The sequence below is a fragment of the Leishmania panamensis genome (genome assembly GCF_000755165.1).
Source record: "Leishmania panamensis strain MHOM/PA/94/PSC-1 chromosome 20 sequence".
NCBI lineage: Eukaryota > Euglenozoa > Kinetoplastea > Trypanosomatida > Trypanosomatidae > Leishmania > Leishmania panamensis.
In genome coordinates this window covers 1,160,741-1,188,193 of record NC_025866.1, presented here as the reverse complement: position 1 = coordinate 1,188,193, position 27,453 = coordinate 1,160,741, and the positions used below count along the sequence as shown (strand labels likewise).

The 27,453-nt window shown below is 54.1% G+C and overlaps 9 protein-coding genes across 9 annotated transcripts, besides 3 other annotated features; all 9 read right to left on the bottom strand.

Annotated features, from left to right (window-relative positions):
* Positions 1 to 652: 652 nt before the first annotated feature.
* LPMP_202620 (hypothetical protein) lies at positions 653 to 922 on the bottom strand (the record flags this gene model as incomplete). Its single annotated transcript, XM_010700163.1, has 1 exon — positions 653 to 922. The coding sequence occupies one exon, from the start codon at positions 920 to 922 to the stop codon at positions 653 to 655; it is 270 nt and encodes an 89-aa protein (XP_010698465.1).
* A 612-nt stretch (positions 923 to 1,534) lies between these two features.
* Positions 1,535 to 1,973: a repeat region.
* Positions 1,974 to 5,887: 3,914 nt separating this feature from the next.
* Positions 5,888 to 6,256: a repeat region.
* Positions 6,257 to 6,983: 727 nt separating this feature from the next.
* On the bottom strand, positions 6,984 to 8,279 carry LPMP_202610 (phospholipase A2-like protein, putative; the record flags this gene model as incomplete). Its single annotated transcript, XM_010700162.1, has 1 exon — positions 6,984 to 8,279. The coding sequence occupies one exon, from the start codon at positions 8,277 to 8,279 to the stop codon at positions 6,984 to 6,986; it is 1,296 nt and encodes a 431-aa protein (XP_010698464.1).
* A 1,963-nt stretch (positions 8,280 to 10,242) lies between these two features.
* LPMP_202600 (ribosomal protein L3, putative) lies at positions 10,243 to 11,502 on the bottom strand (the record flags this gene model as incomplete). The annotated part of the gene is made up of 1 exon (XM_010700161.1): positions 10,243 to 11,502. One exon carries the CDS (start codon positions 11,500 to 11,502, stop codon positions 10,243 to 10,245), a length of 1,260 nt encoding a protein of 419 aa, XP_010698463.1.
* Positions 11,503 to 12,373: 871 nt separating this feature from the next.
* Positions 12,374 to 13,633, bottom strand: LPMP_202590 (ribosomal protein L3, putative; the record flags this gene model as incomplete). Its single annotated transcript, XM_010700160.1, has 1 exon — positions 12,374 to 13,633. The coding sequence occupies one exon, from the start codon at positions 13,631 to 13,633 to the stop codon at positions 12,374 to 12,376; it is 1,260 nt and encodes a 419-aa protein (XP_010698462.1).
* A 756-nt stretch (positions 13,634 to 14,389) lies between these two features.
* LPMP_202585 (hypothetical protein) lies at positions 14,390 to 14,746 on the bottom strand (the record flags this gene model as incomplete). Its single annotated transcript, XM_010700159.1, has 1 exon — positions 14,390 to 14,746. The coding sequence occupies one exon, from the start codon at positions 14,744 to 14,746 to the stop codon at positions 14,390 to 14,392; it is 357 nt and encodes a 118-aa protein (XP_010698461.1).
* Positions 14,747 to 15,724: 978 nt separating this feature from the next.
* Positions 15,725 to 16,960, bottom strand: SAT (serine acetyltransferase; the record flags this gene model as incomplete). Its single annotated transcript, XM_010700158.1, has 1 exon — positions 15,725 to 16,960. The coding sequence occupies one exon, from the start codon at positions 16,958 to 16,960 to the stop codon at positions 15,725 to 15,727; it is 1,236 nt and encodes a 411-aa protein (XP_010698460.1).
* Positions 16,961 to 18,302: 1,342 nt separating this feature from the next.
* Positions 18,303 to 20,342, bottom strand: LPMP_202570 (selenocysteine-specific elongation factor, putative; the record flags this gene model as incomplete). The annotated part of the gene is made up of 1 exon (XM_010700157.1): positions 18,303 to 20,342. The coding sequence occupies one exon, from the start codon at positions 20,340 to 20,342 to the stop codon at positions 18,303 to 18,305; it is 2,040 nt and encodes a 679-aa protein (XP_010698459.1).
* Positions 20,343 to 21,019: 677 nt separating this feature from the next.
* LPMP_202560 (ubiquitin related modifier (urm1)-like protein) lies at positions 21,020 to 21,331 on the bottom strand (the record flags this gene model as incomplete). The annotated part of the gene is made up of 1 exon (XM_010700156.1): positions 21,020 to 21,331. The coding sequence occupies one exon, from the start codon at positions 21,329 to 21,331 to the stop codon at positions 21,020 to 21,022; it is 312 nt and encodes a 103-aa protein (XP_010698458.1).
* Positions 21,332 to 22,101: 770 nt separating this feature from the next.
* Positions 22,102 to 22,574: a repeat region.
* Positions 22,575 to 24,646: 2,072 nt separating this feature from the next.
* On the bottom strand, positions 24,647 to 26,575 carry LPMP_202550 (regulatory subunit of protein kinase a-like protein; the record flags this gene model as incomplete). Its single annotated transcript, XM_010700155.1, has 1 exon — positions 24,647 to 26,575. The coding sequence occupies one exon, from the start codon at positions 26,573 to 26,575 to the stop codon at positions 24,647 to 24,649; it is 1,929 nt and encodes a 642-aa protein (XP_010698457.1).
* Between the last annotated feature and the right edge of the window lie 878 nt (positions 26,576 to 27,453).

The following is a 27,453-nucleotide window of genomic DNA, read 5'->3' as shown; positions in this document are numbered from 1 at the left end:
TAAGCGCTGCGTTCTCGACTGTGTCCCTTCGGCGCTGAATGGGACGCGGCCTACACGAGCGTTCAGGTCAAAAGAGGAGCGGTAAACGTCGACTAAGAGAGGGGGAACTGCCGCGCTTGTGCAGGGAGGGGGGGGTGGAAGGCGGTCGTGTGAGTCGTGCACGCGAGAGCTCATCTTAGAAGAAGTCGTGGGTTGGAGAAGAGGGGTGTGCGTTTAGGTTTTTCTTTCTTGTGTCGCTCTTCCTCCTTAACCCCCTGTCCCGTCGCAGATGTGTCATTCCGCGTCCCCACTGACCATGACGACAGAGAAGGAACGGAGTCATAAACTCTTCTACTTACGCAACGCCCGGACGATGCACTTGACTCTCTGTTTTGTGTGTGTGTGTTTTGCGGCACGAACAACTGTACCTGATGAAAGCCGAGTGCTCTCCAAACTCCACACGCGCTGATTCCTTCACAATGCTGCACGAGGAGTCTCTTGGACGTTTTACTTTTCCTTGTGCACTTCAACCTTCACTCTATTATTTGTTAAAAACAAAAGGCAGCAAAGAGTACACCACGGCAAAAGCACGCGCCCACATCAAGTCACAAACGTCACGCACTGCCAGCCAACAGGAAAGCAAATGACACCAATAATGCTGTTTAGCTTCGCACTACGTCTTCCAGCCAGCATTCCGTTCATACTCCAGCCGCATTCGCCTCTCATCCTCCTCGGTCGGGGTGGGGTACATCCAGACCATAAGGACTACGCAGATAGGGATGAGTACCAGCTGGATCTTGATCATTTTTTTCAACTCAGCCTTCACTTTACCGGCGACAGACGTGTCGGTGGCAGGGTTAGTGCTACCACAATGACTCTTGAACTTCTGTTCTAGAGCCCTCTGAGAGCGCCGCATCAGCGCACAGCGCGTGAAGCACAGCATTAGCGGTGTAACGGACGTTGCAGCTACGTATGATGGGGATAGACTTGAACTGATGCGAGCCACCATCCTTCGAGCACCTCACAGTTCAACTCAACAATAAGCAAGCGTGTTAGGAATGGCATTCAGCGAGAGACGAGATGCATGAGTAACTGATGAGCGCGCAGGAGACATTACCAACCCTTCTCCAAAGACACTTATCAAAAGCGCATCAGAGGGGGGTGGTGATAGGAGGGTAGCAGCGAGCTAACAGGTGCAAATAAGCACACCTGCAACTTTCAATTATCGCTACTGCATTCCACCCCCATGGAGAGGGGTAGCACTGCCGATTACGTAGACTCTGAAGCAGCGGCGCGCCATATTAGAGGCCTGGCTCACCTCCACTGCAGCGGTTTCAGGTCGCCTTCCTTCACGGCATCGCAACTTTGCTACGACGGTCTTTTTTATTGCCTGTCAATTTTCAGCAAATGGTACGACGGAAAAGCCCATGGGTGAGTTCTCGTATGTGAAACACAACACACACACACACACAAAGTCACCTACAGCCACACAGGGTACAAAGAAAGACACAGAATAAGGCAGGAGCAACGCCACCGGAGGCTAGTCACACAGTAATTTCAACGCAGCCATTCCCTGGCTTGGAAGCACGAGTTCATTTCCACACTGCCCCTCCCCCGGGTCTGTTACTGGCCCGTCGCGTCGCGTGAAGCAGCCGCAGACACGCCATAGAGCAACGCTCCCATTCTGCCAGCCGCCCCTTGGTGCATCCCTCGGGGTGGCCCAGACACCCCACACCAGTGGGCAGTGAGGATCAGGTGAGACACAACCGAATCATGCTAACACTTCGCCCGCCATATGGATCGTATGTACGCGTTCCCTGTCGCAGGTCTCTCGGACGCGACGCCGTCCACGATCTGATCACCGGCATCCGCAGCGATACATCGCTCTGACTCCTCCAGGTTATAGGCGCTTGACTCTTTGACCACCAGAAGTGGCTTTGCACTGGCAACAACAGGTCTGCCTCGCTCCCCCCCCTGGTGCGGGGATTGGGCCTCCCTCTCATCGTCAGTAGGTGTCAAGTTCTAAAGAACCAGAAAAGCAAACGGGAATGGGTGCAATACAGAACACATCATGCGAGAGGTACGGCTGAATTGACCAAGAAAATCGATCAGTCTCACGTGCCAAATCCGTTTAGGCTAAAGTAGACCGACCTCAAAAAAAAAAGATTCGGGGACGGTACAGACAATCGTTGTTCTTTGCCTCAATGAAAAATGCATCGGCGAGCATAACAATCGGTTTAGAGAGAGAGGGGGGTGAGCAAGGCAGAGAGGTTGAGTCGCGCTGGACATTCACCTCACCTTTTTTTTTCAAGTTAAGCAACAACAACACGTGTACAGCTGCAACGACAGCTCGGCTCTTTTTTCACTCAGAGACCAAGCGCGGTTTTGCTGATGACACCGCAGAGAGAGACAGACTGAGGAAAAGAAACAACGATCCCCGTCCAAAAAAAAAAACTTCATAGGATCACACAAATACACTAACACCAGCAGAGACGCGTAGACCTCACCAGTGCACATGCCTCAGCGCGCAGTGACAAGAAAGAGAAACCGTTTATACTGGAGGATCACTCGGGCTCTTGAAAAGGGTCTCCATAACGGCCTAAGCAATCAGAAGTACGCTGAGAATGCGCAGGGTTTATGTGCTCTGTTTTCGGTTTGACCCTGTGTGAAATGCCACCGTGTACGTACGTGGTTAGTGTACAACGCAAGGGCGCTGAAACCAAGAATGCAACACTGTGAACAATCTACTCTAGGGGCCCTCTTTGAGAACACCGTGTAATGCCGAGTGCAAGACGTACGAACTAGGTGAGTCAGGAAGCTTTACCCACACTTGTGAGCAAGCCATTCGCATACGTGGAGGAGCACGCAAGTAATGACTGACACTACTGCTCGCGTTGACTCAAACAAACAATAATGCAAAATAATGGTTTCGATCCTGTGTGGATAAATGGTTGCATAATAGCACATACACGACAATAGGGCGTGAGCGTGATACAGGAGAAAGAGTACGGAAAGGGAGGTGGGAAAGATGCGAGAAGTGGGGCGTTGGGAAGGGAATCAGAGCAATCATGCTGCTCATACCGTTCATCCAGCGAGATAGAGGCATGGAGAGCAAAACCCGTTTCCACTAAAGAAGTACATGTTGGAAAAATAAAGACTAACAAAAGGTTCCAAGGAGGGGTTGAAGAGTGGGATACAGTATAGAGGACAGTCCCCCCCCCTCTCACTGAGGATCATATGCACCTGTCAGCCGTCATGGGTCTCAGCTTATCACCCATCCTCACCAAATTCGTTTCGTCAACTCCGTCACACAGCACCACAAGCTCTCGCTCTGTAACGTTTTTTTACGGCGCAACAGCGAGATCTCATCCCAAGCGAAGGAATCGAAGGGTGCGGAAAAAAAGGCAGAGGATACAAAAAGAGCAAAGAGGGAGGCGTCGGGCGCGTAGAGAATAAGACTAAGAGATCGGTAAATAATCCCTACAAGAAGCGCGAACGAGGGTAACGGCATCTGGCACGTGACGGACGAAGAGATAAGAGGAGTGGTGCGGGTGAGGGCACAGCAGAAACTCCCCAAAGGAGTAACGAAGGCGCAAACAAACAAAAAAAAGGTGAAGAATACGCACCACCGCAACACAGAAATCCTCAGAGCAGCGTCTCTCTCTCTCTCTCGCTGTTGCTTGTTCAATTTGAGCATCCTCGTTGTGCGACTAGTAAAATGTGTTTGCCTCGAAGGACACACCGCCGCCGTATCGGCAGCACGCACGCACATCAATGAATCGGACAAGTTCGAGACGCAATAAAAAGGGGCCAGAAGGAAGACGGTGACCCAAGCACGGTACTCAAAAGAGGGATGAGAAGCGGGAAAGACAGCAGTGAGGGAGGAAAGAGACAAGGCAGGGACACCACTTAATTACATGAGAACGGAAAGCACACACACACACACACACACACACACACACAAAAGAGAGAGACGACGAGAAGCGCAGAACGAGAGCCATGGAGATGGGAATTTAGCATGTGGAGCACGAGCCGGTCAAACACGACACGTCGGCCTGAAACGAAAGAGTCGTGGCGGTAGTGGTGGGAATGAAAGCGATAACATCTAAAAAGGCGACCACGACAAACATCATCGAGGTCCATAAAGCAGGCAAAAAAAAAAAACAGCAACAACAACAGCGCCGAGCGCCAAAGAGGAGGAGAGAGGTGGTGACGAGCAAAGGTGGAAGAGGTGAAGGGGACACGATAACAGAGAGAAAGGGGGGGAAGAAAGTGAGAGCTAGACAGCTATATCAAACGCAGTCCTACCCCCAGACATCATTCAGCTGGGGGGGCAATTTGCAAGACAGCTTGCAAAAGAGGAGGGGGAGGGCTCCCACAGTACCTTGTCTATACATATTTATTGAAGTGCCATCGAGTCCTTTTCCTCCTCCTTGGGATAATCGCTTCCAGGTATCCGGCACCGCAGCTATACCGGTTTATTCTCCTGCAGCAAGGGCAGCTTTTGAAGGAGACAATCGAGGAAAGACACCGTAGGAGCTCACACTTGTGTATGACAGCAAAGTACGTGAGCCCTCCTCCCTCAAGCCTCACCTCACATGCGGCATACCGCAGTCTAACAGGAAAAGAAGTCCAGGAAAGGCTGGGGCATATAAAAACACAGATATACGCTCCCACTGCCACCCCCATTCCGAGCGAGGGGAGAATTGCAAACACAAGCAGGATCGGCACGGTCAAGGTACGAAGAGAACTACGCTGACGGCACCGCGTATGGACAAACTTCGGGGTGAATCACACAGACGTCAACACAAGCTGGGGAAGAGAGAACGGCAAATGAGTGAGGCAAAGAGAAAAAAATGAAAGCGAAAGCAGAAAGAGGCAAGAACGAAACTAAAAGACGACGACTTTCGTGAAAGAGCACAGCCACCATGCGAAGAAGCATCGCATCGCCCTCCCTCGAAACTAATGATAATAAATCATAAATGCTAATCATAATAGAGAAAACGTTTGCCTACCATTAGGCGAGAGGTGCAGGTACTCACCAACGTGTGGCGCTACGAGCAATATAATCGAAAAACAACAAAACACACACGCACACACAGAGAAAACTAGGGGAGAGAGGGCTCATGTACGCAACCACAGATGGCGCTGTAGGCAGGCGAGCGAGACAGTATGGAGAAGACGGACGCCATAAACAAAAAAAAAAAGAAGGAAGACGTCCACCAACGGCAAAGAAGTCTTAGAAGTCACGCGGAAGGGCAAATACAATACAATAAAAGGGGAAAGGCGGACAAACAACGTTAGACTAACAAATAAGAGGATGCGAAAAAAAAAAGGAACGCAGTCAGAGAGAAAAAAAAAAGCGCTGAAAAGGCGGAGTGTGGTGAATGGAAGAAGACACATTTCCAAAAAGAGAAGATGAGGGGAGGGGGGAGGGAGGAGGGAGGAGGAAGAAGGCAAATAACAACACACCAAATTGAGGTGAGGTGACCTCAATACAGCAATCACAGCACCAGTGTACATATCCACAAACAGAAACACAAGCAAACCTTACACTTCTGCTCATCCGCGCTACAACATGTTCCTTCCTCCTTCGCACATGCATGGTGCGGTGGTCTCGTTGCCAGTTTCCCGTGTGCGGTATTGCTTGCTCACAGAGAGGGAAAAGGTGGACGGGATCTTTTCATTCAGCCTGTTACCGTGTCTTTTTCGATTGTCTACCACTCCAATAAAAACTAACCACCACCACCAAGGTGGCAATACGTCATCTGGGCAAAGAAGTAGAAAAGAAAAAACTACAGAGGAGGGACTAGAGCTGCCACACACAAACCATATTTGTGCTCGAGTATCGTAATCCGTTACATCAAAAAAGGCAAGTAGAACGGTAAGAGAGTCGCAGGCGAGGATGTTTTTTTTCTTCAGCACGTCCATTCTCTGGCATGAAACAAGCACCGCTCTCCACCACCACCACTCGGGGCCTGTGACAGGTCCACCGTGTTGTGCGAACCAGCCGTAGACACGCGCCACAGCAATGCGCCCACTCCACCACCGGAACACCTCCTCTGCTTCCAACTACGCCCACCCATCCGCCTCGCAGGTCTCTCCGACGCAGCGCCATCCAAGGCCTGACTGCCGACATCAGTCGCGATGAATGGCACTGGCTTGACTGCGCCTGGGACACTTGACCCCGTCACCACGAGAGCCGGTGTAGTGCGTGCAGGGGTGGGAGCTCCTTGGCTTCCCCCCACAGAGCGGACAAGGAACCCTACTGGCATGCTGGACTGCCACACCGAGAGGAGTAGGTGGCAAGTCACTGAAAGAAAACGATAGGAAGAAGAACAAAAACAAAAAACTGAAAGAAGTGGTCGCTCTTGACTTGCAGGCAAGTTCAAGCAAAAAAAAAAATAACTAAGGCGTAAGAAAGCGCAGGAGTATCGATGACAGCACGTGCGCCCCGGTTCATGTGCTCCGCTTCGGTGCCGGGTGAAGGGAAAACACACGTACCAGCAGCTGTATGAAGAATGGGAAAACGATCAGCTCGGGGAGATGCAAAAGAGAGAGAAAGATTGATTAGAAGGTCGGTCATTATTCCCTACCTTCTAGTCAGCGCGAAAGTACTGCTATTTCTTTCACCAGCGCGCTCTTCAACTCTTTCCTAAAACGCACCACGCAGCTTCTGCGCTGCTCGTGGGCACGCATGGACGTCTTCTCTGTTTCGCTTCCGCGCACTCATCCTGCCCATGGAGTGCGGAACTGGAAAAGGGTGGATCTCATGCTCCTTTGTGTTCCCGTTTTGCACGCAAAGTTTTCCCGCCGAGGGGATGCCTCAAGCAAAATGAAATCACCATTTCCTACGCCTAACTTCCCTATGGAGAGTCTCATCATATAGAAAGCAGCCGATAGTAAATTGAAAAAAGGGAGCTGGTAAGAGGAACACCTCCTACCAAGTGTTTGCGTGTGTGGGGGGGGGCGTTTTTGTGTGTTCCTGCTCTCCCGCCTTTCATTTACTTGCGAGGAAGATGAGCAGCGCGCTGCGCCTTGGGTGAGAGCATGGGCACGCGGTCGAGCAGCACCGCTCCGCTAGGACTCCAGCACTCACGGCCAGTCTTTTCATTGCCGCCTAGCGCCACCGGCTTGAACACGCGAAACACTCGACTTTGCCGAGAGAGTCGCTCCTCGTTGCTCGAAATTCTAGTTCCGAAGATGAGCCGCCCCAACGTGCGGAGTGAGATGGTGCTACGGAAGCCCTCGTAGAAATTACGGAACGAGATGCCATCCCATGTTAGAACGCCCTTGGCTACCCACCACGCCATTGAGATGGCGAGTTCCACGTAGACAAACACGATGACAACGGGCCTGATGAAGATCAACATCATGAGCTCCATGAAAAAGGTGAAGGCAACGTCCAGGTAGGAGTCATGTACGCTGAAATCGACCTCCCGCTTCAGTAGGTCGTTACCATTCTGCACGCTAAGGTGCCCCGCGGAGACGAGATAGTCGATCATATCGTTGTAACCCATCCAGAAAAGATTGTCGTACTTCCTCGTGTTTGGCGGACGCAGCGCCCACCATGACGGCACAAACACGCGGGGCCGCACCGATGCATCCTGGAAGTGCATGGCAGAAACAGAGATGGTGTTCTCTTCGCCCATGCGGGGCGTAAAGTTGCTAATCCCGCCATCGGCGCACCACTCACCGGTGCTCTCCATCTTGAATGGCAGACCGACCAGTGGCACGAGGCAGCAGGACGCAATAAGCGTCTCGCGGATGGCGGCGTAGCTAGAAAAACTGTTAATCAGATGCGACCTGAGCTTGGGCAGCACTGTCACGCCAATCTCAAGCGATCCGCTCGCCAGTACCTGACGCATGCGCAGGTCAGTGTCGATAGCGCGCAAGCTGGCGCCGAAGTCGTCGATGGCGGCCATCAGGTACTTCCCCAGACGAAACCAATGAAATATAGAGCTACGATAGTCTTCGGCGGCAGCCAACGAAAACTTCTTCACTGATAGTATGTCGTACTGCCCAGAGGCAAGGCATGTAGCTGCCAAGGCACCAGCACTCACACCAGTGAAGCGCACGCGTTTACCCTCAGAGTACCAGCGCCGCAGCACGCCAGAGTCGATGAGGGCGTAAGCGACGCCAAAGAAGTACATCTGAAACCATCCGCCACACGAAAAAGAAACTGTAACGTCCCACTGCTGCTCCTCTTCCCCCCGCTGCTGCCCCTGGCAGTGTTGGCGATCACCTCCGAGACACGAACTCATGATGAGGTCGAGCACCGAACTCTTCGAAGAGCTCATCGTGTTGTCGCTTTCAACGGGCCCTTGAACGCGAAATAACAACAAAAGGAATGCGAAACGTAAGTCAACTCCGCTGCGACGTGGCAGGGAAAAGAGAAGCAAAAAGACAAGTTAGGAGATGTACTCGCCCAGAGATTGCGAAGAGTAGTGGACGGCGGAGGGGAGAGAAGAGTAAAGAAAGGTTAGGGCTGCTGCTTAACGCTGGTTCACTCTCTCACCCTCGCGCGACCGCCAGTAAAACCCACGCCAAGTGAGGGAAGAGCAAAAAAAGAGTGGGAGGTACACGCCTGTTGCTGATCCTACAGAGAAACCTGGTGCGATAACAACGCGGACCAGCAAAACAATCGCTCACGAGCAAAACGCACAACAGCCGAAGAATGAAGAGCTCGGAATTAATGTAGAGGACGAAAACAGCGCACACACAAAGAAAGAGAGCAGAGAAAAAATGCTAAAGAGAACAGCAACAACAACGCCAAATCCAGAAACACCGCAACACGAGAACGAAAAACAGAACGCACAAGCCACGGAAGAAACTCGCTCGTCGGGCGTATGTACGTGGACGTGTATAGAGCTTCTGTGCTTGAACAACGAGAGCAAACGAGAAGAGAGGATAGGGGAGGGAGACAAATAAGACACAAACGCGCTACCCGAAGCGTGGTCAAGGCGCCGAAATATCCGCCAGGAATGGGGAGAATAGAACACCCACGTGCCTCGGGAACGTCGCGTGTAAGTGCAGAGATTGCCCGAGAAAAGGCTCAGAGAAGAGGAAACGAAGGACTAGCTAAGGTCGAATGATTGTCGTCGGTACGATAGACGCTTGTACAGATTCCTCTGAGCGACAACGTCAGAAGAAATCAGTAAGCACTGCGGGCAACTGAATCCAGATACGCTCAAGGGAAGATGCACACCTGTCCGCCGAACGAAAAAGAAGAAAAAACAAATTAAAAGATCCGCACTGCACGCACAACAACAATGGGAATGGCAGTGAGGAGGTCTTTGAGGGAGTATTCTTCTCTATATAGATATATCTGTATTTATATACGCCAAGAAGAGAGACACAGAAAGGTATGGTGCGTGTAATGGCAGCTCTGGTGGCATACGTGGAACAGGAGCCCTAAAAAAAAAAAAACAGAAAAGAAATCCAGCGATGTACCCACTTGCGGGATAACGTGTACGCGTGTGGGCGTGTATGCGACTACGATGACTAAATGCAATGCATGTGTTCTCAGGAAGGGAAAGTGTCTTCTTTTTCGTAAACACCGCTGCGAGACAACTGTGCTGCGCAAACAGTTTATCGGTTCGTCAGAGAGAGAGAAATAGAAGCAATCAAAATGCTTCTCGGCAATTTCAACTGAGGGTTTGATTGACGGTAATCACGTCTGCGTGTGAAGCGTAAAATAAAAAACACAGTAGAAGGGTAGTTCAGAGGAACAGAAGCAAATGCAGAGAGAGAGGGAGCGAAAGGGCATCGACGAAACAGCGACTGTGTCACCGCCTTATTCCTGCAAAACGCGACACAGAGGCCACGCCACTGGTAAGCTACTGAAGCTCCTGGAGATGCATCAACTCCTTCACGCAGCTGAGAACCACGAGGAAGTGAAGATATTAGAAAGTCCACAGCGACACATACAGATTGGGGCATCACACGCGCAACACAGGAGGCAAAAAACCCACAACACTCCATGAGAATTTGCTGTTGCTGGTTGCAAGTAACATCCCTCTGAACACGGTAATGACCATCGAAGGTATCTTAAAAATCATCATTTTTCAGTGGAAATAAACGAAATCAGTTCAGAAAGACATAAAAAACAGTCCACAAATAATCCTGCATGCCTGCACTCCTCGCTAAGAAGTAAAGGTCACGTGCAGCCGCGACTAACGACAGAGCGTGTCGCTCACGCGAACGAAAGGAAAGGGTTGTGCAGAGAAGCAGACACGCCGAGGCGAGCGTGTGTTGGCACACTTACTTCTTCGCGGCCTTGGCCTTGCGCTCCACGGCACGGGCGGCGCGCTCCTTGCGCAGGCGCTCCTCGCGGCGGATACGGTCCTTCTTGAGCGGGCCGAACCACTGGTTCTTCTCCTTCTTCGTCTGGAAGCGACCGTGGCCGATCTTCGAGCTTGTGTCGATGAACTTCAGCACAATCTTCTCCTTCAGCTGGCGCGACGTCTGCGGCGCCATCGGGCGGCGCAACGTCATCACACGACGGCGCGGGCCAGACACGGAGCCCTTCAGCATCACGTAATCGTTGCGCACCGTTCCATAGCCGACAAAGCCGCCCATGGGCGTGATCGTCTTGGCCGTCAGATCGTACGTCGTCGTCGCCTGGTTTGGCTCCACAGCAACAGTGCGGCCGATCTGGTAGATCTTCTTGTTCAGCTGCGTGCGGTGGTGGTAACCGTGCTGACCGGCACGCGCAACGGTGTACATGACGCGGGCAGGGTGCCACGCGCCGATGCACGCAACTTTGCGCAGACCGCGGTGCGTCTTGCGCGGCAGGCAGGCAACGCCCCAGCGCTTCACCACACCCTCCGTACCGTGGCCCTTCGTCACGGAGCACACATCACATGCCTCCGACTGCTGGAACACGGAGTCCACGCGCACCTCCTTCTCCAGCAGGGACTTGGCCAGCGCGATCTTCGCCGCAACGTTGCCGCCGTTGATCTGAATCTCCTGCACGTGCGCCTTCTTCACGCCCACACGGTGGTTGCGCAGCTTACGCAGCTGCGTGTGCGCAATCACGCGGATGACGGACGCCTTCCTCGCGAACGCGTGCAGCATGCGCGCCTCGGCGATCTTGCCCTCCTTCGTGTTCGCGAACTGCTTCTGGCGAGAGAAGGCAAGCTGCGCAGACTGCTTCCAGTTCTTGTAGTAGCGGCGGCGGAACTCCACGCTCGTGTGGTGCGCCCACACGGTGCCCATCGTCTTCAGGCCCACCGGGGTCTGGCGGTAGCCCACAATGCCGACCACCACCATCGGCGGCGCCTCCAGGATCGTCACCGGCTCCACCACCTCCTTCTTGTTCACCTTCGATCCAGGGCGGTCAACATCACGCACAATGTGCGTCATACCGGCCTTGAACACCATGAAGCTCGTGAGGTGGGGCTTCTGCGTCGCGTCGTCCTTCGGGAACGCGCGCGCGCGGCCGCGGATCTGGCGCGAGCGCTTGCGTGGAAGGAAGCCGAGATGGCCGTGGCGGGGGTGCTCGAACTTGCAGTGAGACATGGCTGATGAGGATGAGAGATACTTGGAATGCTGAAGATGACAAGCAGTGAGCAACCGTAGCGGAGAGTTGTGGAACAGAGAAGTATGGAGTGGGAATGGGTGACATCAAAATGTAACGTTGGGGAGAACGAAGCCGAGCGTAGAGGAGCAACGCAGACCAACGCGCTGCAGACGCGGGAATGGAAAGGAGTCCGCAAAGGAGTGGCGCAAGAGGCAGAAGCGATCTTGAACTTCACACTTCGACTACGGAACTGCTTTTTTCCTCCAGGTTGTTCAGCTGCAGGTCGCCGGTAAGCCGATACTAGAAGAATGGCTGAACCCTCCGCTGGCGCTCTTATCCCGAGCTGGGTTCGCTACCCAAGACAACTCGATAGAAACGAGGACAGTTGGACATCGTGGCTAACTAGCAAACGATTAGAGCTGTGTGTTTTCTGCATGTGTTGACTGGTCGCTGACACCGCTGATTTCAGCGGCGTCACAGCAGCAGACCAAGCAAGCACCCGCAGTACGCCGGTGCATCCGCACCGCTGAACTTTTCTTCTCTGTCCTCTTCATTTTCCAGTGAAAGTAAAAAGAATGAAAAGAAAAACATTAAAGAGCTTTGATCAGTACACCACACCGACTCGTAGAAGCGGGAGTAGATATCGATGCAGTTAACGTGTAAGACTTCTCAGCCTGACACAGAGCCACGCACATGCACGCCGTGCGCCGTTGCGTACACAGCAGGCATACGAGCGGCAAAAGTGACAGACGACAGGAAAGGAGCGAAAGTGAGGAAGAGAGAAACAGGCGTAACACGTCGCTCACGCGAACGAAAGGAAAGGGTTGTGCAGAGAAGCAGACACGCCGAGGCGAGCGTGTGTTGGCACACTTACTTCTTCGCGGCCTTGGCCTTGCGCTCCACGGCACGGGCGGCGCGCTCCTTGCGCAGGCGCTCCTCGCGGCGGATACGGTCCTTCTTGAGCGGGCCGAACCACTGGTTCTTCTCCTTCTTCGTCTGGAAGCGACCGTGGCCGATCTTCGAGCTTGTGTCGATGAACTTCAGCACAATCTTCTCCTTCAGCTGGCGCGACGTCTGCGGCGCCATCGGGCGGCGCAACGTCATCACACGACGGCGCGGGCCAGACACGGAGCCCTTCAGCATCACGTAATCGTTGCGCACCGTTCCATAGCCGACAAAGCCGCCCATGGGCGTGATCGTCTTGGCCGTCAGATCGTACGTCGTCGTCGCCTGGTTTGGCTCCACAGCAACAGTGCGGCCGATCTGGTAGATCTTCTTGTTCAGCTGCGTGCGGTGGTGGTAACCGTGCTGACCGGCACGCGCAACGGTGTACATGACGCGGGCAGGGTGCCACGCGCCGATGCACGCAACTTTGCGCAGACCGCGGTGCGTCTTGCGCGGCAGGCAGGCAACGCCCCAGCGCTTCACCACACCCTCCGTACCGTGGCCCTTCGTCACGGAGCACACATCACATGCCTCCGACTGCTGGAACACGGAGTCCACGCGCACCTCCTTCTCCAGCAGGGACTTGGCCAGCGCGATCTTCGCCGCAACGTTGCCGCCGTTGATCTGAATCTCCTGCACGTGCGCCTTCTTCACGCCCACACGGTGGTTGCGCAGCTTACGCAGCTGCGTGTGCGCAATCACGCGGATGACGGACGCCTTCCTCGCGAACGCGTGCAGCATGCGCGCCTCGGCGATCTTGCCCTCCTTCGTGTTCGCGAACTGCTTCTGGCGAGAGAAGGCAAGCTGCGCAGACTGCTTCCAGTTCTTGTAGTAGCGGCGGCGGAACTCCACGCTCGTGTGGTGCGCCCACACGGTGCCCATCGTCTTCAGGCCCACCGGGGTCTGGCGGTAGCCCACAATGCCGACCACCACCATCGGCGGCGCCTCCAGGATCGTCACCGGCTCCACCACCTCCTTCTTGTTCACCTTCGATCCAGGGCGGTCAACATCACGCACAATGTGCGTCATACCGGCCTTGAACACCATGAAGCTCGTGAGGTGGGGCTTCTGCGTCGCGTCGTCCTTCGGGAACGCGCGCGCGCGGCCGCGGATCTGGCGCGAGCGCTTGCGTGGAAGGAAGCCGAGATGGCCGTGGCGGGGGTGCTCGAACTTGCAGTGAGACATGGCTGATGAGTCTTACGTTAAAAGCTGCGACAGAGACGTGTGGGATAACACGGAGACGGTTAGGGCGTTGTGGTTTTGTGTGTATTGGTGCCTCTCCAGGAAGTAAAGATGTTGTGGAATGAGATGAGTAATGGGTGGGTTAAGGGTGAAGAGGTGCAACGCACTGAACGGAGGAGTACTAGAAGAGAAGGGCATAGATGGTGGCCTATCAGCGACGGGTTGTTACACTGCGTCTGCTCTGGCAATGGCTTGTCTCTCCTCAAGAGCTCAGCCTCCTTTCTTCGAATTAGAGGGAGGAGCACAACGTATGCGCATTTTTTTCTGCGAGGCTTGTGGTTATCCTCTACTGCACATGTAGTTTGCTGTTGATCGTTAGCACTTCAGCTTCTGTGGCATGCTCCGCTGCGTAAGTCGTAGTGTGCGTACCTCAGATACGACCGTATTGTCCGTCAGTACATTGAAGCCTTCAAAAGCGCAAGCACTAGAACAGAAACTCCGGCCGCGTTCAACAAGGGGATATGTGTACAGCTGTTGGGTGGTAAACGAGCGCGTACCGAGCTCATCACTTCTGTAAGAACAAAACAGCTTTTTTGCGGTTCAGGACACCGCGAGACAGTGAGAGAGGCACACGGAGCGTATCCTCTATTTTGCTAATGGCGTTCACTTTTTTTGCCTTTCAGCTGCTATGACACAGGGAGAGCATCTTCGAGGTCGCGTCGCCCCGCCCACGTCATTTCACGCCACGTGAAGTGCCAACTACTTTTTACCCTCGACCTTGAGACCGTGCAGTGCACCAATGGGAAAGTCCACTTTGCGGGCGATGTTGCTCTTTGTCAGGAACGGGCCGCGCACCTTCGTCTCCTTCATCAACGTATAGCGCTGCAGTACGGGGTCCCACATCACCTTCTGTAGCTTTCGCCCTGTAGCATCAAGCCGCTCCGCTTCGGTCTTGAGGTATCCCTCCATGTGCCCCGTGTTTGCCTCGCTACGCAGCGCTACCATGTTGTTGCGAATCTTCCGCGGAATTACCTTGGGAATGAAGCCAACCATGCGCTTCTTTAGGCGGGTCTTGTATTGTCCATGACCAAGCAGCGTCAAGGAAACGCGAAACATCGCGCTTCGTCGTCGTCCGCCACTCGCCACAGAGAAAGATGCGTCCCTTGGGGGGGGGCACGCGTTGCGATTTCGTCTTCGTTCCGTGGCTTCACTTTTAGCTCACCCCAATGCACGGAACGGCCTTGGCTCGTGGCCACAAGCACACACACACAAAAGTACTCTGCGAGGTTGCGCTTGCTTCTCTAGCAGGCAAGGGAGATGGCAACAAAGCCGTGGAATGAGAGTTGGTGTGAGGCTAAAGAGCGCGCAAGGTGGCGCAGCACCATCAGTGACGGCGTGAAACAGGCAGCGTTTCGGTACCCCTTCGCTCTGTTTTGCACAGCGCGACTTCGAGCGGTCCGTCGTAGATGCAAAAAAAAAAAAGGGAGGAAGAACGGGGTGTGATGAGTAAGGGGAAAGAGCCTTCACGGACGTCGCGGGATTGTCAAAAGAATAAGGAGAGTTTCGGAAGGGTGGGAAAGAGGCGTGTGAGACCACGACTTCACCTGCCTTTTCTAGGCCTTCAGCAGCGTTGACAACGCAGCTGCCACGCACTAAAAAGGAAATGGCAGGTGCCGTACTCCGCTTTGTATGGATGTTTCCTGCTGTTGGCTTCTTCTCTTCGTTCACTTAATACACATACACACACACAGTGTACAATGCGTCTCCGGGTGGGCAGTAAGGAGGCACCTCCTTCGAGCATGTTGCGAGAAAAGGCACGGGCACCAAATGAGAAGTGCTCGAGCGCGACCATAAAAAGGTATCTGTAGCAGGACTAGCAGAAATAGAAGAGAAATAGATCGAAAGCGGAGGAAAAATCCTCCATGTTCTGCCTTGCTGGTACTTCCTTTACACCACCACCACCACCACCACTACAGCCGTCACCGCTATCACAGCGCCAGCACTAGTAGGCGAATATGCTATTGCCAAATGATGGGCTTTGGGGGCCCCTCAATTGACCTCTCTCCTCATCTCTGCCTCCCTCGCATCTACGGATCAGATGCCTGAGCCGTCCTTCTCCAGAAACATGCGCTCATGTGGTTGCAGTACGCGATTCGACTTCTGCACAATTGCCGAGAAGGGCGGAACATCGCGCACCACCCAGCAGTTGCCACCTATGGTGCTGCGCTCGCCAATCGTCACGCGCCCTAGTACGACAGCGTTCGCGTACAGCGTGACGCCGTCCTCGATGACGGGGTGCCGTGGTAGGTCCCGAATTCGCTCACCCGTCTTCTTGTCTATCGGAAAACTCCGCGCACCGAGAGTGACACCTTGGTAAATAGAGACACCGTTACCAATGACCGCTGTCGCTCCTATCACGATGCCGGTGCCGTGGTCAATGAAGAAGTGGTGCCCAATGGTGGTGTTAGGGTGAATGTCAATCCCGGTCTCTGAGTGCGCCATCTCCGTCAGCATACGAGTAAAGTTCTGCGGGACGCCGAGCAGGTGCAGCTGATGCGCCACGCGCTGATGCACCATACACCGGAGTCCAGGGTAGCACAGAACTACCTCGCTCGGGGAAGAGGCAGCAACGTCTCCATTGAAAATCGCCTCAACGTCAGTGTGGAGGAGCCAGCGCACGTGGGCCAGTCGCTCCACGACGAACTTTGTTACAATCGCATCTGTCTTGCACTTGCAGTTGGTGAGGAAGACCCGATTGGCGCCACGGTTGGTATCAGCCGTCCCTTGCATAGTGTTTGCGTTATCGACGTGGGTCTTGGAGAGGGTCCCAGTGGATGGCGACAGAGCACGGTTTACCTTGCACTGCAGCACTCCACGCGTCGGTATCACCTCACCGCCCTCCGCCGTACTTGTCACAGCAACTCCCCTACTTGTGCCGGTCGGCTCCCTTGAAAGGAAAGACAGGGATGCGATGCGGTGCCCATTCCATTCGAGCGGCATGCGGTGCGATGTGTTCAACGGCCTGAAGGCCTTCGCATTCTCCACTGCGTGGGCATCGCCGTGCAAGACAAAGGCGATGTAGATTTGTGTGGTGAGAATGTCTGCGATGTGCCCAATCACCCACTCCATCAATGAGTCGGACTCGGTGAATGTCGGTGTTACCTGCGACGGCAGGTTCGTCCATTCTGGAAAGAAAACGTAGAAAAGACACTCCATCAGCTCTTTCAGCTTGTGAAGATCAATCCGGGGGGTTAAGGTGAGCAAAGCGTTCTCCGTACACTGCGGATTCAGCTGCTCCAGAGCCTCCCGAATGCGGTCAAGGCGATTCATGGTCGACAGACGTGTAGACACTTCACGCGATCACAGGGGGAGGGGGACAAGAAGAAGGTCAAAGGGTAGTTCACTTAGGAGGGAGAACAGGGCAGCGCGGACGACGCAAGAAGAACGCCGTTTGCATGTGTAAACACGTGTGCTTTGTTAAGCTACAACGTGGAAGAAGAACACGGGAAGAAAAAAGAGAGTCTCCAGTGGCGCAGCTATGGCAGGAGAGTAGGCCAGAAGTGGCAGGCAAGGGGTGGAGGGAGGTTACACGCGCCCGCACACGTGGGCCTCTGGAGAGCAGAATGAGGAGTGAGCAACGCACAACCGGAAAAGAAACGAAGATAAAACATAAAGGCAACACGATGAGGCAATCCTGGCGTCTAATCACACAGAGAAAGAGAAGAGGGAGACAAGAATACAGCTCAAGCACGAGAGAGCGCTTGCAAAGAGCTTCACCTGTGTCCAGATATATTCTTTCTGTGGGGTTGTCTAATGGCGACGGTGGGACGCGTTTCAGTACGGGCGACAACAACGTTCGTTAGGCGCGCTGTGCCACTTGCGCTTGTTTTTTTTTTGCTGCGTTGGTTGCCCTGTAGCTCCGATGATACGCCTCGCGAGTCACAGGGCGGTCCAAGACGACCCGAGAAGGGGGGCGCGTCGCAAAAGAGAGAAAAAAGAGAGACCGCTAAAGTGGGAGAGAACGAAATTTGGCTGCCCTTTTTCGGTGAGGGTTGAGGAATGCGTGCGTGCATGACGTGGGCGGGTCTACGTGTGGGGGGTGGATGTTGGGAGGCGTGAGAGCGAGAATGGGCACGCGGGTAGCGCAGGCGGATGTAGACGAGGAGAGGGTAAAAGAAGGGATGCAGGACCTAGTGCAGACCAAGTTCGGAAAAGATAAAGGGAGCTGCTGCGCAAGACTCGCCTTGCCAGCAGCGCCTCCCTACATACGTCGAAGCTCTCTCTAACAGCCATCTGGGGTGGTTCATCCCCCGGAAAAGTCGCAGCTCTCCTTCCCCTGTTCACGACCTCTGAGTCACAGCTCCTGCGTGTGTGTGTGTGTGGGGGGGGTTAATGAATGCGTGCTGCGAATAACGTGCAGACTGCCTTCTAGATGCTCACAGGTTCGTTGTCGGAAAGGCAGTTGCGTGTGTGCATGTTTGTATGCACAAGGCGAGGGAGGAAGGTAAAGTAAGTGGTCATTCACCTACCCCTTTCCTTCCCACATCTATCGTCTTTGGTCTTGTGGCGCCAAGCGTTTCGTAGAGGTGTCTGCCGGCACACGAAATACAACAATGGCTTACATGCACATCACCACCATTCAGCAGCCACCCCACCTCTCACTCTTTCGCACTCATTGCTCGAGGCCTGAATGAAGAGCAAAGGGGTACTTCTTCAGAATCAGAAGAATGCGTCCCGGTCGAAGAAATACACCTCCGCTGTTACTCCCGTCCTCTGCGCTCGGGTCCGTTGCCGACTTCTTGCGCCTATTACTTGTCACCGCTAGGACTGCGCCGGTCGGCGCTGTGGTGGTGTTGGCAGCGGGATCGGCGAAGACAGGGCCATCGAAAATAAGCTTCACCTTTCCAGTTTTGCCAAACGAAGAGTCGATGATGCCCTTGACAGTGCCAAGATTGCTGGTTTGAGGGGTTGTCACGGATGCGTCGGCATCCTCGGGCTCAAAGACGACCACAAGTCGAAGAAACTTCTGTACCTCAGCAAAGAGGTCCGCCTTTTGGCGCTCCTCGCCGTTGACACTGTCTTTATTTCGTTTAGCACTTGAAAACGCTCGGGCTGGCGTGGCGCTGCCACCTCCGTCGCCTGGCGTCTGCAGCGACACGACGCCGGTGGCAATGCAGCTCCGGCTGTCCAGTACCCGGTTCACTCGCAGCGTGCGATATCGGTAGCGCACTACTGGAAGCCTTCGCCATGCAGGTACCTGAGTGTGATTCGAAGAGTGTTCCGAGTCGCCCAAGGTGGGTGTCGCAGCCGTCACAGCAGTGCTGTCTTTGCTGAACACGTGGCATACCGTGCCGGCAAGTGCAATGCGACAAAAGTTTTCCCTCTCAACATCCAGGCGCATAGCGATCATGAACACGCCAGAGGCCGCCAGCACAGGTCGTTCGAGCAGTAGTACGGCGTAGTAGTCCTGCTCCGCCGGTGCGGGCAGTAACGGCCGTCCGGGCGCGCTTGCAGTGGAACTTGTTGACGTATTATAGCTGACCACGACCTCGTCACCCAGCTCTTCCACCCACGTACTCTCGATGAAAGGATCAAATCGGTCCGCAGCGCCGGAGACGTTGAGGTTCGCGTTAGTGCGCGCCGGCCGCGAAAAGTACCTCATGGTCCCCATCACAGTAGCATGGCCGATCGAAATGTGAAACTTCGTGTGTGTGTCGCATGGCAGTGGGTGATAGCGCACACGATGCACCTTGGCAATCAGCTGCGAGGAGTTCGCCAACGTTCGGCCGCTGCTTGCAGCGCTGCAGAGGACACCGCGTTCCATCCGCGTAGGGTCAAATTGAGCCACACATAGTCCCACGCGGTCCCCACTGCGCGCCAACCCCACCGGTTTGTGAAACACCTGCAGACCCTTTACCTTTCGGGTCATTTGCAGCTCCGGCACGAGCACTGTGTCCCCGACCTGCACCATGCCGGCGACAACAGTCCCTGTGAATACGGTTCCCTGGCCCCGCACGGCGAAGCAGTGATCCACGAGCATGTAAAACCGCTCTGGCCTTTCCCCCTCCCTCTCTTTTGCAGCCTTCAGCGCCACGAGGTCGACGACGCGCAGTACCTGAGGCAACACCGCCTCAGTGTTCACGGGGGGTCCGATCATACCCATTACTTCGCGTGGCGCAGCAGCCACCTCTACAATGACCACCGTGGGCCACCGTGTGCGGCGGAACGTCTGCTGCAGCCTTTGCTTGAGTGCTGCCAGTGTCGATGCCTTTGCTTCCGGCGTAGCACCTTGAACAGCATCCACCTTGTTTAGTACAACGACGAGCGGCTTTGCCATCACCTCACCCAGGACGAGGCACTCTGCCGTCTGGGCTTGCATGCCCTTAGTTGCGTCGATGACTAACACCATTGCGTCAATGATTTGCGCTCCACCAACCACCGTGCGAATCAAGGAGGCGTGCCCAGGGCAGTCAACCAGCGTGCATTGCACCTTGGTCAACTCGGCTGACCGCAGGACTTCGCAGGCGTCCTCGTTGCCGTCCTCAACAGACACCTCACACGCACTGAAGCCGAGGTCCAGCGTAATCCCACGTGACTGACTCTGTGGACTCTTATCGAAGGCCGCGGTGGAGGCGGTCCGTGACAGCGCCTTGGCCAGAGCCGTCTTGCCGCTATCGACGTGACCAAGAAGCCCAATGTTTACATTCAACATTTTGTTTCCTGTCTTCAATGTCGCGGCCTGCGCTGTCGAGTACCGGACCTGCAGGAGGGAGGAAAGGGAAGACGCAGATGATCCTCCCTGTCACGCGTGCGACTGGTGTGGAGGGCGTGAGAACAGAACACACACGCGTACGGGCATGCGCGACGGAGGCGGTAAATAAGAAGCGAGGAGGCCTTGATGCCGGTGAGAACGCGAAAGCAGTGCACCAGTCACCCAGTGGGAAAATTACGGGTAGGGCAGAGAGAGGTGCCCACATGAAGCTGGTACAGCTACGCGGCTGTAGAGGCGGCGGTAGAGAAAGGCAGTGGCAGGTTCGTGCGTCCGTCAACAACAATGCTTGCTGCACTTCACATGTCAGCTTCTCTCTCCCCAGCGCGTTTCGTTTTTTTCTTTCGCTTCAGGGAGGCGTTCGATTGTGCGGGAGTGTGTCTGTGGGTGGGTGGGTGTATTTTTTTCCGGGGAGGGAGGACATGTGCATTCAGTTGTAGTGCGCATCATCGCGGTACTTCTCCCCAGCATATTTACTAGATGCAGACCAGAAAAAGTACACACCAGGTGTACGCCCGCACTAACGCACCGATCACGCTCACACAAACACGAAAGCGAACATGTACATGTTTGTGTCTGCACATGTGTGCCGAAGTAAACCAAGCGCCTCTTTCATATACTCAACCGCCGTGCAGCGTGGACACAAACTCTACCTCATCACCGTCTTCCAAGACGTGCTGTACGCCGCCGAACACCTCGGCATCACAGCCGTTAACCAGCACCAGAATACCGGGGCGCACATTTGTGCCAGTGGCGTCGACGAACAACTCCGGTCTTTCCTTGATATAGTCCCGCCGCAAAATGTCAATTAGCACTGCAACGGTTGCGCCAACAGGTACCACATCTACCAAAGTGATACTCCCCTCCTTGTTGAAGAGCAGCTCGCAGCCACCGCTAAGTGAAATCTTGATTTTTTTATGCATCGCATCCATTGAGTTTGCCGTTGGGTCCTAATGATATGTGTTTAGCAGTTGCGTGGTAACCTTGTGGGCGTCAAGCGTAGCGCTGCGCTACAACAAGTTGAGACAGGCACTGCGGCGTAATGCTGCTTCCCTGGCACTCACAAACCAGAGTCTGCCGAGAAAAAAAAGAGGTTTAAACATGCGGACCTCACAAGAGAACGAGATATGAAAGCAGAGAACTAAAGGTGGACATCAGCATTGAAAGATGCGGAGGAAGGAGGGGACTACAGTCATAGACACAAGGCGAATGTACTCGAGGGCACGAACACACACAAACAGAGGAGAGAACAACAGCTGCGCAGATCCACCAGGAAAAGAGAGGCAAAGCGCAACGGAGGAGGGACACTATACTCTATAATGCGTAGCGTGGTGTGCAACATGATAGGGGTAATACGAGCATTCGGCTACAATGCTGACGAACACCAACGCGGCAGGCGACGAGAGCGAACTTCTTTATCGTCCCAATGACATATCTTGGGACGAGCTGTAACACGCAGGGACTCATACTTGACAATGAAATACGAATGCATCTCCCTTGTATGAGCTCGTCAATCCGCTCATCATGTATGTCATGCTTTTTCACGCCTCGACCTTACGGTTTGACCTACGCACCTTCTTCAAAGAAATAAGAGAGAGGACTACATCGGTAAACAAAGTAAAAAGAGAGAAAAAAAAACAGAATCGGAGGCTTGAAGATGAAAAGGTGACACGCACATATATTACCTTTAGTTTTCTTGTGCTTCAACGCAGCCATTCCCTGGCATGGAGGCACGAGTTCATTTCCACACTGCCCCTCCCCCGGGTCTGTTACTGGCCCGTCGCGTCGCGTGAAGCAGCCGCAGACACGCCATAGAGCAACGCTCCCATTCTGCCAGCCGCCCCTTGGTGCATCCCTCGGGGTGGCCCAGACACCCCACACCAGTGGGCAGTGAGGGTCAGGTGAGACACAACCGAATCATGCTAACACTTCGCCCGCCATATGGATCGTATGTACGCGTTCCCTGTCGCAGGTCTCTCGGACGCGACGCCGTCCACGATCTGATCACCGGCATCCGCAGCGATACATCGCTCTGACTCCTCCAGGTTATAGGCGCTTGACTCTTTGACCACCAGAAGTGGCTTTGCACTGGCAACAACAGGTCTGCCTCGCTCCCCCCCATGGTGCGGGGATTGGACTCTGGATACCGCGCTGAGGGCGCCCTGGTTATCAGAGCATACATAGAAGAAAAGGAACAAGGAAAGAAAACTGCGGTGGAATCAAAAGCGAACGAGTGCATGACGAGTGTGCAATTTTAGTGGGGACGGAGAGGGCCGGAGAAGGTTTTTTGGAGGAGGGTGGTGCCCCCCCCCCCTAAGATATGCGGTTGTGAATTGCACCGAGGCAAAGAAGCGCGCAAAGAGGCGCGCCCACAAAAGAAGAAGCGAAGAGGGCTAGCTGAAAAGGTTCAAGAGAGGAGAGTAAATTCCGTGGAAGCCCAACTCTACATCGTTTTTTTTTTTCTGTTTTACATCGTCACTGCCTTCACCGTTGTTGAACGCGTGCGCTTCTTTGCCGGTGGTGTAGGGAAGAGAAGCGAAGAAAAAGGAGAAAAATAGCGACAGTTGTGTTTCGAGGTGTGCCCGCAGAGCACAACAACAAACACCACCAAAAAAAAACAGTACAGACGTAATGAAGCGAAACGACAAGAGGGGAGGTGTAAAAGTGGCATACGTTCACCTGAGCGTTCCCCCTCAATGGCCTGTAACAGCAAGTGAGAGATGAAAGCAAATGAGTGGTGGAGACAAACAGATGACGAGAGAGAAGAACGCAATAGTGAAGAATCTTCAGAGGTACATGTATAAAAGTACAGGAGGACGACGTGCAAGTTGCAAAAAACTTCAAGGGAGGGCAACACACTATGAGCTCCTACATGGACCCATAATGAGCCAATAAAAAAAGTGAAAAAATATCAGAGTGGCCTGAGTGCTAAATCGAGGAGCTTTCAAATCGCCTTTTTCTCCTCCCTCCGTCTACGTTACCGAAACTTTCCTCTGCTCGCCCGCCTTCGACTTCACGCAAGATGTTAAGGGCCTAGTACAAAGGCTCAGGGAATCGGGGCAGCGTTTCAATGAACAAATATGCCCCTCGGCCAACCGCAGTATCAGCGGGCACGACAGAGAAGTTTCACCTCGCATAGCGGGAGAAGGGAAAAGAAGCCGCCCGGAGATGGAGACGCGCTGAAACAGAAGGGCAAGAGGACACCAAGGGCCCCTGTGAAGGTGTGGCAGGGGAGCAGGAAGACATGTAAATGCATCGGCACTCTTTCTGCTGCTTCCACTCCATTTTCCATGCGATCTACTCACTTTTGCCAGTACCTCTCGCTTCTTTCTCGGGCTGTCTGTGCCGTACCTCAACCACATTCAAAGATAGGGGAAAGAGCGCAGCGATATGAACGCTGACATGGAGCGAGAAAGTCAAACACAACAAATAGCTGAACCGCGCGAGGAAACAGCGCGAGGCAGGAGATGAAAAGAAGAACTACGAAACGGGTAAAGGGGGTGAGAAGTCGCCAAGAAGTCAAGCTCCCAAAGACTAGAACACCTAGAGGAAAATGAGCGGAACGTACTGGCAGCCGCTACGCCATGCATACACTTTCTACAAGCGACTAGTGACAGCCACAGAAGCGTCGACTTCCACTCCCTCAGCGCACACTGAGGGGTCATTCCAACGAACAGTGGGGAGAAACTTTTCTGAGAAGAAAGAGAGGAGGAGAAGCACGAAAAATGCGACGTGGCGGAAACAATCCATAAAAGCAAAGTATAAAGAGAGGAACAAAGAGAATAAACAGAGCGAGTAAGAGAGGAACATGGTGGCCGGCAAAACTCGTTCAATGCAAACGACCCTCTTACCTCTAAGATCCCTCGCTTTGAACTGTGTCTGCGGTGCAACTGCCCTCCCTCCTTTGGAAAATGCCGATCAACAACCCACTATCTCCGGGAGAGAGACAGAGAGAGAGGGGGGGGGGGAAGAAGTCAATGAGGAGGAACATTAGTCCAGAAAGAGACCCCCACACACACACACGCATAGGGGTCTGCTTCTGCATAACGCCCGCACGTAATGACGACACGTAGAAGAGAAAGGGGTGCAGAGGGAGGATGTGGCTTCTGGAAATCCATGCGCAGAGGAGTGCCACATCGTGCTTCTCTAGACGTTGTGTAGTGTTGTTTGGTCTTTTTATGCACCACTTGCCACTTGACTCTCTCGTAGTGCTGACAACAGGCCAGGAGACTACCACCTTGCCTCGGCTATGCGCTCTTGTGTGAGCACATGGTGTGTAACAGGTGCGATGGCGGGGCATCAAACGGAGGCGTTGTGTCAAACGGCGGGGGCGTGGCGCTGCGCATCCGCTGGTGATACGGCGCATACGTCTCGTCCTCCTCCACAGACCTAATCATCCGTTCGCGGGCCTCGCTGGGGATGCGCTCAAAAGAGCGGCGGCTTAGTTTTGCAGTCTTCACCACTGCGTTAGCGACTACTACATCAGCAACACAGACGTGATGGTAAAGGAACTCGATGTGACCAGCGAAGTCGCCGCGGCGCAGCAGCGCCACTTCTTTCATATCGCCACTCTCAGCATCCGGCGCCATCACGCGCAGGGTTCCCTCTATTACGATATGCATCCAGTGATTTGGCACACCGGCCACGATCAGTCGCTGCCCCTCTACATAGCTGTCCTCCTTGAGACACTCTGCAACGGCCTCCAGTTGGTGAGAGGTCAGTCCAGCGAACACTGGCAGCGATGACAGAAAGTCAATGTACCTGTGTCGTTTGTCCTCCATTGCGCGCGAAGTGATCATCTTGTAAGTGCGGCGCTCTAGCGAGGCGCACTGCATCGAAACGCGCGCGACGACGTCGGCATCGTTTGATACTTCGTACATCAAACCTAAATCCCCAAACGTGGAGCCGCGCACCAGCGGCGCAGCCACCACCTCACCGTCGTTCTCTATCGTCATTTCTGCCTCACCGTCAAGCACAATAAAGAACGTGTCGTTCGCATTCCCCTTTTCCAATATTTTCGTTCCTGCCACGAACTCCTCTATGTCCATGATGGACGCAAACTTGGCAATATCACTGTCGTCCAGCGTGGAAAACAAAAAGTGACGCACAAGAACGCGCGAAATGGTCTTCACCTTCTCCTGTGACTTCGGTGTGGTCGGGAAGTTCGCAATCCGCGCCTCGTCAACGTCTAGTGAAGAATCCGAGATGGCGCCGCGGCTCGGGCGCTGCATTTGGATGGTGCGGCGTCGCTCATCTTCGCGGTCATCTATGAACTCCTCCGCCTCCTCCGCCTCCTGCTCTGCCTCTCCGCCCTGGGAGTGCATTTCGAGCGTGGTGCTCTTCCCGCTCTCGGTGTCCTGACGTCCAAACCTGAATCCCTTGAAGGTCTCCTGGTAGGAGATTGTCTCGCTGCGGGAGATGCGCGGTGCCTCGTGTATGCCATTAGTTGTCGAGTTCACGGACTCCGACTCCTTCATCGCGGTTTGGTCCAGCGGGGGCGGTGACAAGCGCTTTGGACGTTCAATCGATATTGAATTCGTCTGCCTCGCAGCCGGTTCATTGACCTCAGTAGGTGCAGATGCTGATACGGCGCCCACGGACGGCTTGGCGCTCGCGCTCGCTGAAGCCGTACCTATCGGCTTTGACCTGTGGACCGAGGGCCTCTTTCCTGAAGCTCTGTTCCCCAGTTTGTGCAGCTGCACAGATATTTCCTTCGAGAAGCCAAAGTCAACGCTTCTCCCCTGCACCGCGTACGTCTTAGGGCGCACCGTCGTCCTCGCAGATGCCGCGGCCACGGTCCTCGGTCTTTCGCGCTTTGAAGAGGTGGAGACAGAGGCATTCATCCTGCTGAGTCTCGAAGCAGACATTCCCTTAAGTCTCATATGCTTGCGCGATGCACATTCCATCACGCAGGGGGGAGTGGTGGTCTTCGACATCGACGACGAGAATAGTGGCGCACTCGCTTGGTGCCTCAGCTTTCGACACCGTTCCTCCTCTAGGGCCTTCTTTGCAGCCTCGGCATCCATGAGTGCTTGCGCGTCAGCTAAGTCACGGAGGTGCTGGTAATCATCAATGCTGTGGCTGATGTTCTGCAGTATCTTCACCCGAACTTCCTTCGGCACGTCATCGCCCATACGCTTCACCAGCTGCGCGACGCACTTGTCGAAGCTGGACATCCCTAAAGAAGAAGACCCTGTGGTGTGCGATGCGGAGCAGGTGTGTCACACAAGGTGTACGAGTGTGTATCGGAGAGAGAGGGAGAGAGAGAGAAGGCAAAAGATGGGGCTCGTATGACGCGCGGGGAAATGTGCAGGGAAAAGAACGAAAACAAACGCGGCACGAGAGACGAGAGCGAATCAAGGCGTATTTCCTACAAAGAGAAGTACTTTTTGCACGGAGAGGAGAAGAGATGTGCTTCTCTTTGCAAGGGCATATCACATATGCAAGAGGAGGTGCGCAGGCTGATAAAACGAAAGACGGTGCGGCAGACAAAGCACAAAATGAAGCGGCAAAGAAAACAAAAAAAAAGAAGGGAAACCGGAAAGAAGGGCGACTCAGTTCCTGCTGGCGTGTGTATATGTGGGAGGGGAGTTGGGGGCGGGTGGGGGAAGGAATGATCCAGTATCCGCGGTGGAATCGTGGTGGTCACTGATGATGATGTTACTCAGCGGTTCCCCCTATTTCTTTCCTTCTCTCTTTTCCTTTGCACATTACGATAATGACACCATGAGTAAGGACACGCAGAGTACGACGCAGGTTTATCACCCACGTACGAGCGTTTTGCGTGCAGTTGTATGTCCAGGAGAGGAAAGGTGGTGAATAGAAAGGAGAGGAGGAGGTGGGAGTAGAGACGGGGACGAAGTGTACATGAGTCCCGTGAGAAGAGCAACGAGCGCTGGCTTGCGGTACATAGCCGCTCAAATGCACATGTCACTCTTCCTAGTGCGGATATGAGGAATGCGGTGGAGGGGAGAGATCAGTGCTTCAAGACATGTGGGTTGCACATCACCTGCGCACGTAGAGCCTCCCTGGTTCATGTGGCTGGTACGATGTA